The sequence below is a fragment of the Lissotriton helveticus genome, chromosome 7, assembly GCF_964261635.1.
Source record: "Lissotriton helveticus chromosome 7, aLisHel1.1, whole genome shotgun sequence".
In the NCBI taxonomy this organism is placed as follows: domain Eukaryota; kingdom Metazoa; phylum Chordata; class Amphibia; order Caudata; family Salamandridae; genus Lissotriton; species Lissotriton helveticus.
The window spans coordinates 1,199,195,069-1,199,210,024 of record NC_136068.1 but is presented as its reverse complement, the minus strand read 5'-3'; the positions used below and the strand labels follow the sequence as shown (position 1 = coordinate 1,199,210,024).

The 14,956-nt window shown below is 44.2% G+C and overlaps 1 protein-coding gene across 1 annotated transcript in view; it reads left to right on the top strand.

Moving 5' to 3' along the window:
- The window catches only part of ATAD5 (ATPase family AAA domain containing 5), a 440,833-nt gene that overhangs the window by 151,119 nt on the left and 274,758 nt on the right, over positions 1-14,956 (top strand). Inside the window, exon 13 of the mRNA XM_078654387.1 lies at positions 5,739-5,875. Coding sequence (XP_078510513.1) covers positions 5,739-5,875 — 137 coding nt within the window. The remainder of the gene's footprint in view (positions 1-5,738; positions 5,876-14,956) is intronic.

Below are 14,956 nucleotides of genomic sequence, written 5' to 3'. Positions count from 1 at the left end.
TCCCCTTCAATCCAAAGCCTGTCTTGTATACTCTTGTTTTTTGTACAAACCACAACTTGATCTCTGATCAAATCATCGTGTAAAACACCAAATTTGCACTGTGCAGCCAAAATTTTTAGTTGAGAGACATATTCTTCAACAGTCTCGTTCTGCTGTTGTTTGCGTTTAAAAAACGCACGTCTTGTCACACCGATGCAAACTGTAGGTGAATAATGCTCAGTTAAATCAGATAAAGCTGTTTTAAATTTGTCATAATCTCCAGACCTATCAGGTTTTTGCATTTGTTCATAAACTCTGAGACCTTCAGGACCAAGACTGTGAAGTAGCATTCGCATTTTTCTGTCAGATGATAAAATACCAACATTATCCTCCAAAGTGGCGATGTAATTCAAAAAATAATTTTTCCACTCATCCCACTTTATTATAGGATCACCTGGAGAAATTAAAAATTCTTTAGGTGTGCTGATACTAATGTTGATGCAAGAAGATGATGTAGAAGCAGTATTGCTAGAAGTAGAATCATCAGTCATGTTTAATTAAAAACGTCTTGAATTAATTTGCAGAACAAAGTACACAGAAAACGTTAATGTTGAATATAAAGTAAATATATCTTACTTCAGAATGAAAAACGCTCTGAAAAGATAAAAATATCTTTAGCCGAGTGTATTTTGAAGGATTGCCGAAGTCAGACGTGCTCGGTGAAGAATTTCAATATGGTGGCATGTACACGTCACGTCAGGTCACGTTGGTTGACCTGAAACGCGGTGACGCGCACGAACAACACTGGAGCGTTGTCCAGTGAAGACGTTGCTAAGAGGCAGGTTCGAGGGTGAAGCTCGAGAGCTGGAGCGAGCGTCTGCGCATGGAGCAACGGAATGCGTTCAAAGGTAAACGCTTTGTGCGCGAAAGGGTGGAAATGCACAAAAATGAAATTAACTCGTACACTCACAGTTTTCGGTTTTGAAGGTGTTCAGGAAGCGCCGCTTCACTAGTCCTAATGAAGGTAGAGTTGTGGAAACGTAGGTTCGTTTTTGAAGGAAATCGGCTTACATGAAAAATTCTCAAAAATTTTTATGTTGAAGGAAACTTATCAGCATCCCAATCGTCGCCAATATAATGTAGTATTTGATGAATGAAAAGAAGCAAGTTGGTAATATCTTCTAGAATTTATTCTCCAGTAAATGAGCACGTCTGGTCAGATCCACAACTCACAGGATACTGACCAACAGTAAAATATAGAACATTCATAACACCATGACTGGAATGTGGTACATGTCATCAGTAAAAGAATGTACAAGTCTTAAAGAAACACTTACCATACTAATGCAATATAAATAAATAAATTAACTATAAACTAACATACTACAGGAGGGTTATATATATTGCTTATTTTATTTCACCAAAGTAGTTTGATAAAGCCTGCTGCGCAGGCGAAACGCGTCTCTCTTTTACTGCGGGGTCGAGGGAGACCTAAATATAATAAACTAGCCTCATACATGCCAATTGTGTACGTGGCATTTTCTCCTCTGAGGTGGATGGAGTACTGGGGTATATATATATATATATATATATATATATATATATATATATATATATCTGTACATATATGGTTTCCATATATAATTTTTTATTATTTCCGGGGTCCCTGCACATGGGCAGGAATATTCAGTGCTTATGACTTTGATGAGGATACCCCTGGAAGAGAACTAGGATTACAGGTAAGTAACCTATCCTTCTCAGCATAGATTACTTCAGTTAAATACTTTTCAAATAGGCAATAGTCCCTTTGAATACAATAAGTACAGTTTGTTGCAGTAGGCAACACAATTTCAAACACAATGCTACATTGAGCTCAATTGGAATTTTCAGTTAAATGCAAATAATTACTTTGTAGATTACTTTTCTAACCACAGGACTGGATCCTGGATTCAGTCCTGGGACATGAGCTGTAAACAGTTAAGCAAAAGCATTTTGGTTATAGTAGTGATTTTTAAGAATAGTATTATATTTTAAAAGTTGACACTTTAAAACGTTTTCAGTTGAAATTACCAATGTTATCCTATGGAAGGAAATTCAAGTTGCAGATAAAGTAGGTTCACGTTACTTATCTAATCCAGCACTGGATTCCTAGGCTCAGCACTGGGACATCTATCTAAAACAGGTAAGCAATTATGTTTTGGTAGTTGGTACGATTTTTAAATAATATTGGTAGTTTGCAAAAATCCACACATAAGAAATATCACAGAAAAACAGCCAATGGTTTCCTATGGAAGAAAATTCAGGTTACTGGTAAGTACGGTTAAAATTACTTTTCAGGGTTTGTGCTGGGCTAAAAGATGCAGCACTGAGGTCTCTCCTGATAACAGGTGAGTAAATCGGAATTTGTTGTTCAGCTGATTTTAGGTGAATATTTTAAAGTTCCAAAACTCCACACTTAAAAGAAATTCTGAGTGAAACCAGTCAGTGTTAGCCTATGTAAGAAAGTGAGTTATCCGCTTTTAGGTAAGTACTCAACTGGCAGAGTTAAGGTTCTGGGCATAGACTCGGGGGGGGTCTCCCATGGTCAGGTAGGTACAGTTGGTACACCCTCAGCGGCACAGGGGCAGCCGGGTGCGGAGGTAGTTAGGCCCAATGTTAACCAATGAGAGGCAGGGGACCTTTGGTTGGTGGCTGCTGGCTAGCAGGCCACGCGGCTGTGGCAGCTGGGCTCCTGGCCACTTGCTCAGGGCAAATGGGAAGTAGAATAGGGCAAAGGTTGCACTGCCAGGGGCACTCGAGCGGCTGGGTGCAGGGTGCTTTGTAGCCGTCGGGTGCTCATTGTTAATCAACGGAGATCTTGGAAAGTGGAAAAAGGCTGCAGGCTCTGGGACGGCGATTCTTCAGGGGCGACCAACACTTCGAGAGGTAAGTTGGAGTCTTGAAGGATAGGTCTGATCTGTCCATCAACTGTTGTTTTTGCATTTGTCACCCCGAGTGGGATGGGTATGTTCAGACGTGAGTCCCATGCTCGCCACCCCACTGGAGTCAAGCTATCCTGGCTGAAGACGTATGATAGCCAGAAACCGGTCCTAGGATGCTTGATTCCGGTCCAGGAAAGACATAGCGTGGCAGTTCGGGCTGGACTGGTCCCATGAGGCACAGGGTCAAGGCTGATTTGCATATGGACATGTCTGAACTGGGGTTGTGTGGAGTGCAAAAAAACGATGGATTTAGGCCCAGATCCCTGTACTGGGGTGAATGTATGACATTGTTCTGCATTCTGTCCATCAACTGTTGTTTTGCATTCCTCAACACTATGTGCCATTCACGATTCAACAACCTTCTGATGTGAGTAGTGTGCTTACACTTTGAAATCAAAGTTTGCAGGCTAGCATATGTGGAAGGTGCATCCAGATGTTTTCCCTTTTTGACTACTGAAGAGAGACTTATCAATCTGTTTACTACTAATGAAACAGAAAAAGCTATAATTTGTCTAAGCAGCTACATCTGGAGTGCATCCACAATGTTCCTAGCGGGCCCTGTGCATATGTGATCCCTTCACCTACTGTGGATGTTAATCTACCTTCCTATAATACATCTGGGCTCACAGGACTTGTGTTGTCATTGCATCCTGAGCTTGCTTAGTTTGACTGCCTGCCTTTTTTAGTGCTGCTGCTCCGGCATTGCATTTGCCACAAGAATTTTAATATCCGAAAGAAAATATTCTACAAAGTCATGTTATTCTAAGAAATGGAGAAAAATGTGTATATTGTGTATACCTCACCAGTATATTCTTTTCTAGTGTGAACAGTAAGCCGTAGTCTTGTAATTAGCCTACATGGGATTGAAATATAGGGTCTATTGAGGTTTACTTGTCTGAGATGACCTCTTGCACAAAGTGTCTTAGTCTGATATCCTCCTTTGAGGTTACAATTGTTCCTCCATTTCTATTGGGTCTGAAATGTGTATCCCTATTCTTAAGCTTATTTCTGTTTGCGAGCTCAGTGGTTTGTCTTTTTAGTCTGTACATAAATGTGAGAGAATTTACCCCGAATTGTTTTTCTTCTGGTTTCTTTAACCTCAGCTAGGATAGTTAGTGAGAGACTGGTCTTGTCGTCGGGCGAATCTGTCACTGGTTTTCATCACAAGATAGTTCTTAAGGCTCTTAATACTACTTTGAAAGGATGGTTATTTCAAGAAACCAGGCACTTATTGGTCTGGGCTAATACAGGTTTACCAGTAACTAAGCAGTCCATATTTAGATGGAGTTTAGATTGCGTTCATTTGGGTTATAAAGTGGATCGTGTGCTCCTGGAGTGCACTTGGCCAGAGGAAAGGCAGCCATAGGTGAAGTTTATAGGAATGTTCCAATAATGAAATTTCGAAATGCAGTGTGATGAAGGTTGGGACAAATACCCTTTTTCCGCAATACTATTTATGATGCGCAGATGGGGCAGGCGAGACTCTAAAATCTTTTTAACTGATCGAGCCTTGCTTTTTCCTAACTTTTGATATGAGCATTACATTTGCATAATCCAGTTTGATGTTAATCAGTGCACTCATAACCAACATTGTGGAATTGGTCTTAGAAAAAAAAAAGCAAGGAGTTGTTTCAGCCTTCTTGATCTGACAGTCTTAATGTCCGAATCTGCAAATGTATTGATAAGGGTGTCTAAACTAGGAACACTCTCCTAGTTCTCCAAAATGCCAAACATGTTGGAGGCTGAATAATGGTACCCTGTGATCACTTTTCTGGACCAGACTTCTGTCTTAGCTTCACTCAACTTGAGAGCGAAGTTTAAATCGGGCAACTATATGATCCATCTTTTCCTTACGGAATTGATATCATGCTTAGAACATTGAAATTGAGGTATCTGTGTATAATTGAAAAGTGCACCCTCAACACACACAAAAATGTAAAAGTGCTTACAGAGCTGAAAATGAGGACAGTCAACCCATGGGGCACACTATACTTGGCCAAAGCTAGGAGGGTTAGTATATTCTAAATTTGATGGAAGATTAGAATGTTCCAATCTTGACATACTGCTGCCTTCCTGACTGAAACAATTGATAAGCTAAGACGCACACTTGAGCCGCTGTTGGCTGTCTGCTAAGTAATTCCCCACTGTATCAATTTGCAAGACCAGATCCAGGAAAATGAGCGAAGGAACAGATTTGTTGTTCTCTTGAAAGTCTAGTCTAAGAGTGTCCACTTCCATGTTATCATTTGAAACATGGTCTGCTGTGTTTTGGAGGTAACTAGTGTGAACGGGACCCAGTATATCTGTGCTTTTAGGAGATGAATTCTGGACGATTTGTGCGTACTCCTCCGTGAGAGGAATTGGGACATTTCAAAATAGTTAAATTAACTTCTGTAGTATATGAAAGAGATAGGATAATACAGCAGTCTGGTAAGTGTACTGTTGGGATTGCTTTCCACAGGAACAAATCACTCCTGAATAGTGAAAAGTACTACTTCACTATTAGCGTTCAACCTGCTAAAGAAAATTAATACATTTGTACATAGCATGTTAGCTTTTCACAACTGTTACTCTCTCTTTTGTGTATGTTTCCAGAAACCTACCCTGACCATCTGACCTTTGCTGAAAAAGCTGAAGTGTAGAATTCATGATATCAAGAAATTAGCCTCTTTGTTATTAGTTCAACAGACCAATGTGACTTTTTCTTGAGCATGATTTGGAGGTAAATATGTTGATTGAATGTGTTGCAGTTTAGTCGACTACTTTTGTTATTTGTAGATACTTGGGACGAATCTGCCTTTGAAGAGGATTCTGGAGAGGAGGATTCTCTATGTAATACATTACTGATAACTGGGCCATCGGGTGTTGGAAAGACCGCTGCTGTGTATGCATGCGCTCAGGAACTTGGCTTTAAGGTTTGTATCTAGGATTTGTATTCTCACTGAATGCTCTCCATGATGCTGAATATTTGGGTCCAGTAAGAAAGCTGTTTGTGTCAAGAGAGCTCTCTGCTAGTACAGTATTATTCCTTCTAATGTGATTTTATAAGCATTTCTCGAAATATTGTGAAATTACGCACATGTTTAGTTTCCTGTGTATAAATTCTGATTATATTGACTTTGCCTCACAAGATTTAACACAGGAAGCATTTAACTCAATTTAACAACCAGCATTATGTTTCTTACGAATTTAAATGAACACTTTGAAATTCTTTGACATTTTACTTCCAAGATAGACATCTGACCACATTGGTATTACCTAATTGGATTGGTATCCCATTGCAAGTAAAAGAGGACATATATTTTTCTGTCAACTATCAATTTATGCTTGTGTAGCACTTTCAGCAAACCTTTCCAACTAAAATTATACTCCGAAATCTGAGTTCCAGGTTGGACAATCAAGCCATCTTATACACAGCCTAAAGCATTAACCTTCCTGCGTCATTACTTTATTTCAAAGAAGGTGGTAAAGGAGGGTGTGGATGTTTTGGGATCTCAGTATGTAACAACCATCTATGCAGCAGCCTGTAGAAGTTATTCTGGTGTCTTAATCAAGTGTGTAAAACCAAGTATAGTGTATAGCTTTTAATTATCATCCAGCGATAGGACGTTTTTGTTGCCAGTCAGTGAAACTGAACCATTTTCAGCAGGACATGGTCTTACCTTGCTGGAGACCAACCCTTCAATAAAGACTGGCCTGGATGCATGTAATTCTCACTTCACATACATGTTTTGTGTAGAGAGCAGAAACTGTACCTTGAATCCACAAGTGGGAAGTGCCAAATTGTTGCCATGGAGAGTGCATTTCACTATGGTTAATTTTCATTAAGGTTTTGGAACGAGGTTTGCACTTGTATGAACAGACCAGACGTTCATCCATCCTTCCACACTTGAATGATCATGGACATGACACATCTGTGTTAACATGAATGTTTATTGCACATTCAGTGGAGTGTTGCAGCTGGAGCAGTACAGGGCCATGCAAAGCCCACTTCACATTGTTGGCCCGTGGAGGGCCAGCCAGAGTCCTTCAGGGAATAACAAGTACATCAGTAGAGAAGGAGCTCAGTCAGCAGTCTGATAGGTGTGTCATTGCTGACCAAACAGAATGTGGCAGTCCATGTCGAGGTCCAAGGTGAGTGTCGCAGAGTGCATCGGGGGACAGTGGAAGGTGATGATGCAGAGGGCAGTACCAAGAAAAAACAGACATATGGCGGAGATGAATGCTACCGCTTGCTTCGGACCATGAGGGCAGATTCATCCGCATCTTTGTCCACTGCTGTGTCATGTGCCTCACATGTGGGTGGTGGTGTTCTGTCTCCAGCACTGTGTGGCAGTGACACCACAGGGGCCGGAGGTGGAATGTCTAGTGTACTTTGTGGCATTGACACATCAGGGGCCGGAGATGTGGATGGAGTGGTAGCAGCAGCATGCAACAGCGCCAGGCCTTGTGGCAGCAATGCCATGAGGATGTTCTTAATGGCATTGAGGGACCCAGCTACCTCTCGCTGGTGTGCTGCTGTGGCAGCCGCTCTTTCCGCATGCGTTTGCTCCGTTTTCTCCATGAGCCTCCGCATGAGTCTCAACTTCAGGGCGTGCTTGCTGATGCCACTCTGACTAGACAGTCGTTCTTGTCTCCGAGTCAGGACTCTGGCGACGTCAGCCATTTATTTTTATTTTTATTTTGACATTTTTATATAGCGCGAACAAGATCTTTGCAGATATCAGAGCGCTTTACAGAGGAGGGGTACGAGCATGTGAGTGAATAACCATTGGGGTGGGGGTGGTATATGAGGGAGCATAGACAAACAGATACATCAATAATGATAAAAGTACAAATAAGTGGTAGCATAAACAAACAGGTAAGTCAATATCACACGTCATACAAAAATGCAAGGGGTTCGCACAAGTGGTACAGCTCGGTATCGAGTCTTTGAAGTTAATCCCCAGTAGTAATTCAAGTACATTTAGCCATGAGGATAGCTTTTACTTCTTTCTTAAAAAGTATGGTAGAGGAGATGAGCCTAGTTTCAGGAGGGAGTGAGTTCCAAATCCTGGGTGCCATTCCTGAGAGAGCGTTTATAGGTTTTTTCCTTGCGGAACCTTCTAGGCTTTAGCAAAAGATTGTTAGTGCCTCTAGTGTTTCTGGAGCCTCCAGAAATCGTCAGCTTCTGAGCAAGGTATCCTGGTGAGCTCAGGTGGACAGCCTTGTGCGTCAAGCAAGCGATTTTCAGATGTATTCTGGCTTCAAAAGGCAACCAGTTCAGGGATTTGAAGTCAGGGGAAATGTGTGAGTGTTTTTTGATCCAGTGATGAGTCTCGCGGCGGCGTTTAGAGAAGCTCTTATGGGTGCCGTAGTAGCTAGGGGGAGACCGCAGAGGGCGATGCTGCCGTATTCTATTCGAGGTATGACTAGTGATTGTACCGCAGTTTGGAAGTCTTTGGCTGGAAGGAAGGGTTTAGGTTTCCTTAGGGTGTTGATTTGGTAGTTCGCTCCCTTAGTTGCTTTGTTGATGTGTTCCTGCATGTTGAGATTGGTGTCCAGTGTTATGCCTAGAGATTTTGCTGAGTCCACGATGGTGGGTTGAACATTGAGTGCCGTTAGGTGTTTAAGCCAAGTTTGTGCGGTAGTGATCTTCGCGGGAGGTGAGAACAGAAGGAACTCTGTTTTAAGAACATTGAGTTTGAGATGATTAGCGGCCAGCCAGGATTGGGTGCTTCTGATCGTTGAATTCAAGAGCATGATGTCTTTGGGTGATTGTAATTTGAGATAAAGTTGGGTGTCATCAGCGTACATGTGGAAGTGAACATTGGATTCTTGTAGCAAGGTGGTGAGAGGTTCCATAACTAGGTTGAACAGAGTTGGGGATAGGGAGGATCCTTGTGGGACGCCTAACGATACAGGTATAGGCGAGGACATCAAGTTGTTACTCTTGAATTTCTGCGACCTGTTGTGTAAAAAGGACGTGAACCACTTGAGCACAGTTCCAGATAGACCCATTCTTGTGTTTAGTAGTTCGAGTAAATTCTCATGTTTGGCGGTGTCAAATGCAGAGGAGAGATCAAGAAGGATGAGGAGGCAGGTATCGTTTTGATCTAGGATTTGAAGGGCGTCGTCAATTATGTGAGTCATAGCAGTTTCTGTACTGTGATCTGCTCGGAAGCCTGATTGATGAGAGTTGAGGAGATCAAACTGATTAATGTGTTTAGTCAATTGTATTTGTGCGCATTTTTCCAACAGTTTGGCAAGAGTCGGAATATTGGTAATGGGACGGTAATTGTTTAGGTCAGAGGGGTCGGCTGTAGGTTTATTTAGTAAAGGTGTGACTTGTCCAACTTTGAGTGAGTCGGGAATGGTCCCTTGATGGTTCATTGGAGGGCATGGAGCAGATTGTTGGTGCCCGTTAGGGACTGTGAGTGGTCCCTGATGGGACTTAGACACCCACGTATGGCGTCTAGTTTGGCTGCCGTGCAGGTCGATTCCCACCTGCACCTGTACAGACAGCTTCCCCTGGCACCCCAACACACGGTGGTGGAAGGCCATGTGCTTGTCATGGGGTCCTGGGAGGCAGCCATGGTGGTGGGTGCTCTCTGCTGTGTGTCCTGTGCAGGGGGTGTGTTCTCCTCGTAGCAGCTGGGCTGCCCTGCCCTGCAAGTGGCCTGCGAAGGCTCTCCACGAGCTGTTGGAGGGCATCGTAGTCGAAGGTGTGGTGGTCCTCTTCGTCATCAGAGAAGAGAGGTTGGGACTGCTCTGCAGAAGGTGTTAATTTTCTCTCTGCAATGTGAAGGGGAGATGCAGTTTAACATTGTGAACAAATGTATGTTGACGCATTGTGCATGTTTTCATTCAGACTGAATGACAGTGTACATTGTGACTGTCTGTGGGGAGCTGCCTATATGATGCGGGACAGTGGACCTTTCAAGATCACAGATGTGTGTTTATACTTGAACATTGTCAACTCACATTTCCCTACGATGCCATATGTGATTGGCCAGTTTCTGCACACAAGCGGCTCCAGTTGTGTCCTCTGTTCTGTTGTGGACGTCTTGCGGATTGTGCTACATCGTTGTCAAAGTTGATGTGCTCTGCATGTGATGTGTGTGTTTTGCATTTTGGGGGAGTCGCCCCTGCAGCTCTGATTTGGCTGCCCCTTGGCCCTCACATACAGTGTGCCTCTGGGTTCTGTGCTGATACAGTGCTGAGATGTTGCATACTTAGGTGCATTGGTCTCTTGGTGGGAGTTGGGGTTCTAGGGCATGGTTAGTTCGCAGATGTGCTATGCTTAATTGTGCCTGTGTGACATTGTGCCTATCTCCCCCGTGCCCCCAGTCCCTGGTCGTTACCCTGTTGATGTTGTGTCCAGTCATGTTGAGCAGTGTCCGGGCCCCCACCTCCTGGCACCGTCTCCCCACTGATAACTGTGGACACCGTTTCCTCCATCTCGTCCAGCTCCGTCTGTTGCGCTGGACTCCCACCCTTAGTCTGCATTGCTGCCTTCCACTTGTTTGCGAGTTTCTGCTTGGTTTTGCGCTTGACATCATTCCAGCGCCTCTTGACCTTTTCCCTTGTCCTCTTCAGCACTCCAACTGCAGTAACCTTGTCCACGATGGTCTTCTATATTCCATTTTTAGTTGCCAGTGACACAGTGGAGGTGACGAACAGTAGTTGATGGTGTTCTATCACCTCCATTATCAGAATCCTGCTTTCCTGCGGACTGAACCTTTTCTTCCTACTCTTCTTGTCCTTGCCCTTCCCTGACCCCGAAGTCCCAGGCTTGTCCTCTGGGGGCTTGTGGGGTTCTGGTTGTCCTCTGCACTTGCTCCGGCTATCTCCATTGGGCTTCGCTGTTGTTTGGCTCTAGTCTGTTTTTTTCTGCTTTTATGGTGCATTTTCCCGCATGATGCATGGGGATTGCAGACCTGTGGCTGGTTTTCGCTGATTTTGTATCGCGATTGGCCTCATCACAGCTTTTTTTGCGTTCGTGTTTTTCATTTTTGCGGCGTCGCATTGAATTTATCGCGGGCATTTGACGCGTTATCATGAGCTTATTGTATGGTACCGCAGGCTTGGCAATACCACGTTATCACAGTGTTATTTTCCCGCTATAGACTCCCATGTACAAAGTTGCGTTAGGCTAATTGTGCAATGATTATCACACGTTCTTGAGAATATCCCCGTTGTCTTTTAATAGATGAGTTTAAATTCCAAGTAATGGTTTTTAAGGACCTAAAATGCAACAATTCATAACAAACAAGGGAAAGAAACAATATAGACCTTATCATGACATATACATACCACAAAACTGTAAGGCAAAAATAACAAGCATTTGCAAAGCAATAGGTCTCGCATTTGCAAAGGTTTTAAGCTATTGACATTGTAAATGGCATTGTAAAAGGCATTGTAAATATCTGTTTTCAAAACCAACACATAGATAAAAGGTTTGTTATTTACAATGTCGTAGCTCAATACCATTGAATGAGAGAGACAGCTAGAGCTCCGCCAGGGCTTCTCACATCTTGAAGCGCAGACTGAAGCGTGATCATATTGGAGGGCTTATAAAAGCCCAAAGGGGCTGGTTCGGCAAACCAGTCTTCTCAGTAATTCAAGTTTATAATTACCAAGCCAGAGGAACTGCTCTGTATGGCGTAGAACTATGGGGCCACAAGGACTTGAAAGCCTTTGAAAGCCCTTGAGGTTGCAGAAAATCAATTTCTGCGACAATTGTTGCTTATATTGTGTTTCATAAATTATAGACAGGGTGCAAAAAAAAGTCCTAAAGCTGTAAGACTATCATATTAATAATATAGAATACATTTCGTATGGATTGCCTCCTCATGCTTTATCTGGCATATTACGTGGCCTGCTGTGCAAAATCACTTAAGAAAGAAAAAGCTAGGATTTGGTCAACACTGACCACCTGTGAGAAAGTGCCATCTTTCTTGCATTGGTATGCCCCCACTTTTTTCTGACTGCTGATGTGCTTTGACTGTGTGTGGCCTGGGCTCCTGCCAACCAGGTACAACAGGGCCTTCACTAAAACTGTATTGAAACTAAAACCCAATTGGCATCTCTGACCACCTGTCAACCCCCTAGTAAATGGTACCCTAGGTACCCAGGGCATGGTGACCAGAGAAGACCCGTAAGGACTGCAGCACTTATTGTGCCACCCTTAGGGGCCCTGTACCCTGGCACCCACACACTGTCTTTGCAGGCTGTGTGCCTAAGTACAGAACTAAACAAAGAGTCGACATGGCACACATCTCTGTGTGCCATGCCCACAAACCCACTGCCCTGACATACCTCAGTCACCCCTCTAGCTGGGTGCCCTATGACAGTGGTGTGGGCACAGGAGCATGAGCCCTGTGCCCCTACAGTACCCAGGGCCATTCCTGGGCACTGTAAGTGCAGTGATGCCATTAAGAGTATATGGTGCTGGGAGGTCGACATTATGAACTCCACAGCACCATGCTTTGTATCATTCCCCGTCGTCGGAATGGGAGCCTCGGTAAATAAAAAATATCATAACCATAGGTACAAAAGAGAAAATCAGGCCTAGGCCTCATCTCATTTTGTAGCATATCACCCTCTTTGTGTAAAAGAGACCAAACTTTCTGCAACAACCAATCAGAATAGCCTCACCCCATAGAACCTTCCTGAGAGAGCCGCAGAGCCTCAGATTTTTCTACCGCACGTTGTGCTAGGGAGTCTCCACTGAGCTCTGCTCAGTTTTCTTTCTTTTCAACTTGATTCTTCTACAAATTATTTCAAACTATAATGTCTGACAAGGAGAAGAAGGCTTTGTTCAGGGCCTGTGCTACCTGTGCTAAATAGAGACTTTTTGTGGAGGACAAGCATGATGACTGTATCTATTGCCTGTATCCAGACCACAAGGCCACAGATTGCAAGATCTGTAGAACTTTTTCTACAAAAACATTAAGAGACAGGGAGGGCCGATTATTGACTTGGCTGCAGAAAATGAAGTCACGGAAGGTGGTGCTGTCTTCGGATGAGGAAGACTCTTCATCTGCTACTACCTCCAGAAAATCAAGAAAGAGGGGTAGGTCTCCTCCCTCTACTTCTTCTGGGGCCCCTGTCAAAGCCCAACATAAGATCTCTGATAGGTCTGAGAGGGCTAGTCCCATTAAATCTCCTCACCGAGGTGAAAAGGAGAGGCTGGGACAGGCTGCTGAGGTGGACACAGCCAAGAAGGTGAAAAAGGATGTTTCAGTTCCTTCACAACCATCCCAAAAAGTGAAGGAGAGTAAAAAACTGGCTTCTGTCTCTCAGGATGGAAAACCTGACCAAGAGCAGCGTAAGTCGACGACGAAATCAACAGGTACGTCGACGACTTCTCAGAAAGACCTGTCTTCTCATATAGCTCTGTCGACGGGTCCGTCGACGGTGGCTGTGTCGACGATAACTCCATTGATGGTTTCGTCGACGTTTAAGGTGCCTTCCTGCTCGTCGACGATGGCTGTATTTTCGACGTCGACGATAATGACGGCGAGGGTCGTCTCGACGGCTGCATCGACGACTAGGACTACGACGACGTCGACGATGGCTGCTGTAATGTTGATGACGACAAGTTCGTCGACGATACATCCGCCGTCGACGATACATCCGCCGTCGACGATGAAAGCTCTGTCGACGAGAACCATTTCTCCGTCGACGGTCCCATCGACGATTACGTCGACGACGATTACACCGACAGTTCCGTTGACGACGACTCCGTCGACGAGGTCGTCGATGGTTCAAAAGATCCACATTTCCATGCGAAAGCAGCAAATAACGCCGGAGATGACTTCTCCTAGGCGAGTGACACCTTTGCCTCCTACTATGCTTTTGGATGAGGAGTCTGATGACGAGGAGGATGATAATCCTTATGGGGATGCCTACAGTCCCTCGGACTTGAATGTGAAGTGTCAGGATACATCCAGCAAAGCAGACCTCCTCAAGCCTTAGGACAGGACATGGTGGCCATGCCATCCTCTCTAGTCTCGGATTTGCAATTGATGTTGCAAGATTATAGATATAGGTTTCCATCTCAACCTATAACACAACAGGAGCGCTCTTCTTCGCCTGTTAGACCTCCTGCAATCATTGTGACAACGGTGGTTCCACGGATGGTGGAACCAGAACCCAGAGAGGAAACTCAGGACGTTGTGGATGATGTTTCTTCTGATGACAATGTTCAGGAGGATCCTACGCATGATCCAGATCTGGATTATGATGATAGTGGCCCTCAAGATCCGGATGTGACAGGACAGGATTCGGCTACATCTCCACCAGCTGATGGAGAGGGCATCTAAAAGATTTGGTCTGCCGATCACGACTGTGCAGACAGACAGCTTCCTCTATGACTTTAAAGAACCATACAAGAGATCAGTCCGATCTATACCTATAATAGAACATGTATGGTCAGAAGGGGTTAAAGTTATGCAAAATCCAGCGATTTTCCTGTTCTTCCCCGGCTGGAGAAGAAATATAAGGCGCCGGACGGCAGCCCAGCATGTCTTCTGGGACATCCTAAACCGGATTCTGTCATATCTCAAGCGGCACAAAGCAAATCTAAGAATCCTTCAACACCCCTTACTACACCTGCGGACAACGAAGGCAGGCGCTTGGACAATGTAGGCAAAAGATTCTCCTCTATGGCCAGCCTCCTAGTTCGTGCTGCCAATGCTCTTGCCATCCCAGGCAGGTATGATCGCCAGATGTGGTGCGATCTATCCCCGTTTGTGGAACAGCTTCCAGAATCAACCAGGGATGAGGCTAGAAAGGTGTTGATGGAAGGAGAGAGATCCTCGTCAGGGGTAATAGATTGTGCTATGGACATAGCGTCTACTGCTTTTCGTGCTCTGGCTGGATCAGCTGTACTACGACATCAGGGCTGGTTGCGGGCGACCTGGTTTCGCCAGGAGGTCAGAATAAGATATTGGACTTACCATTCGATGGAAAAATCCGGACCCGAGCTCGCTTCACTTGGCGGCGTGGCT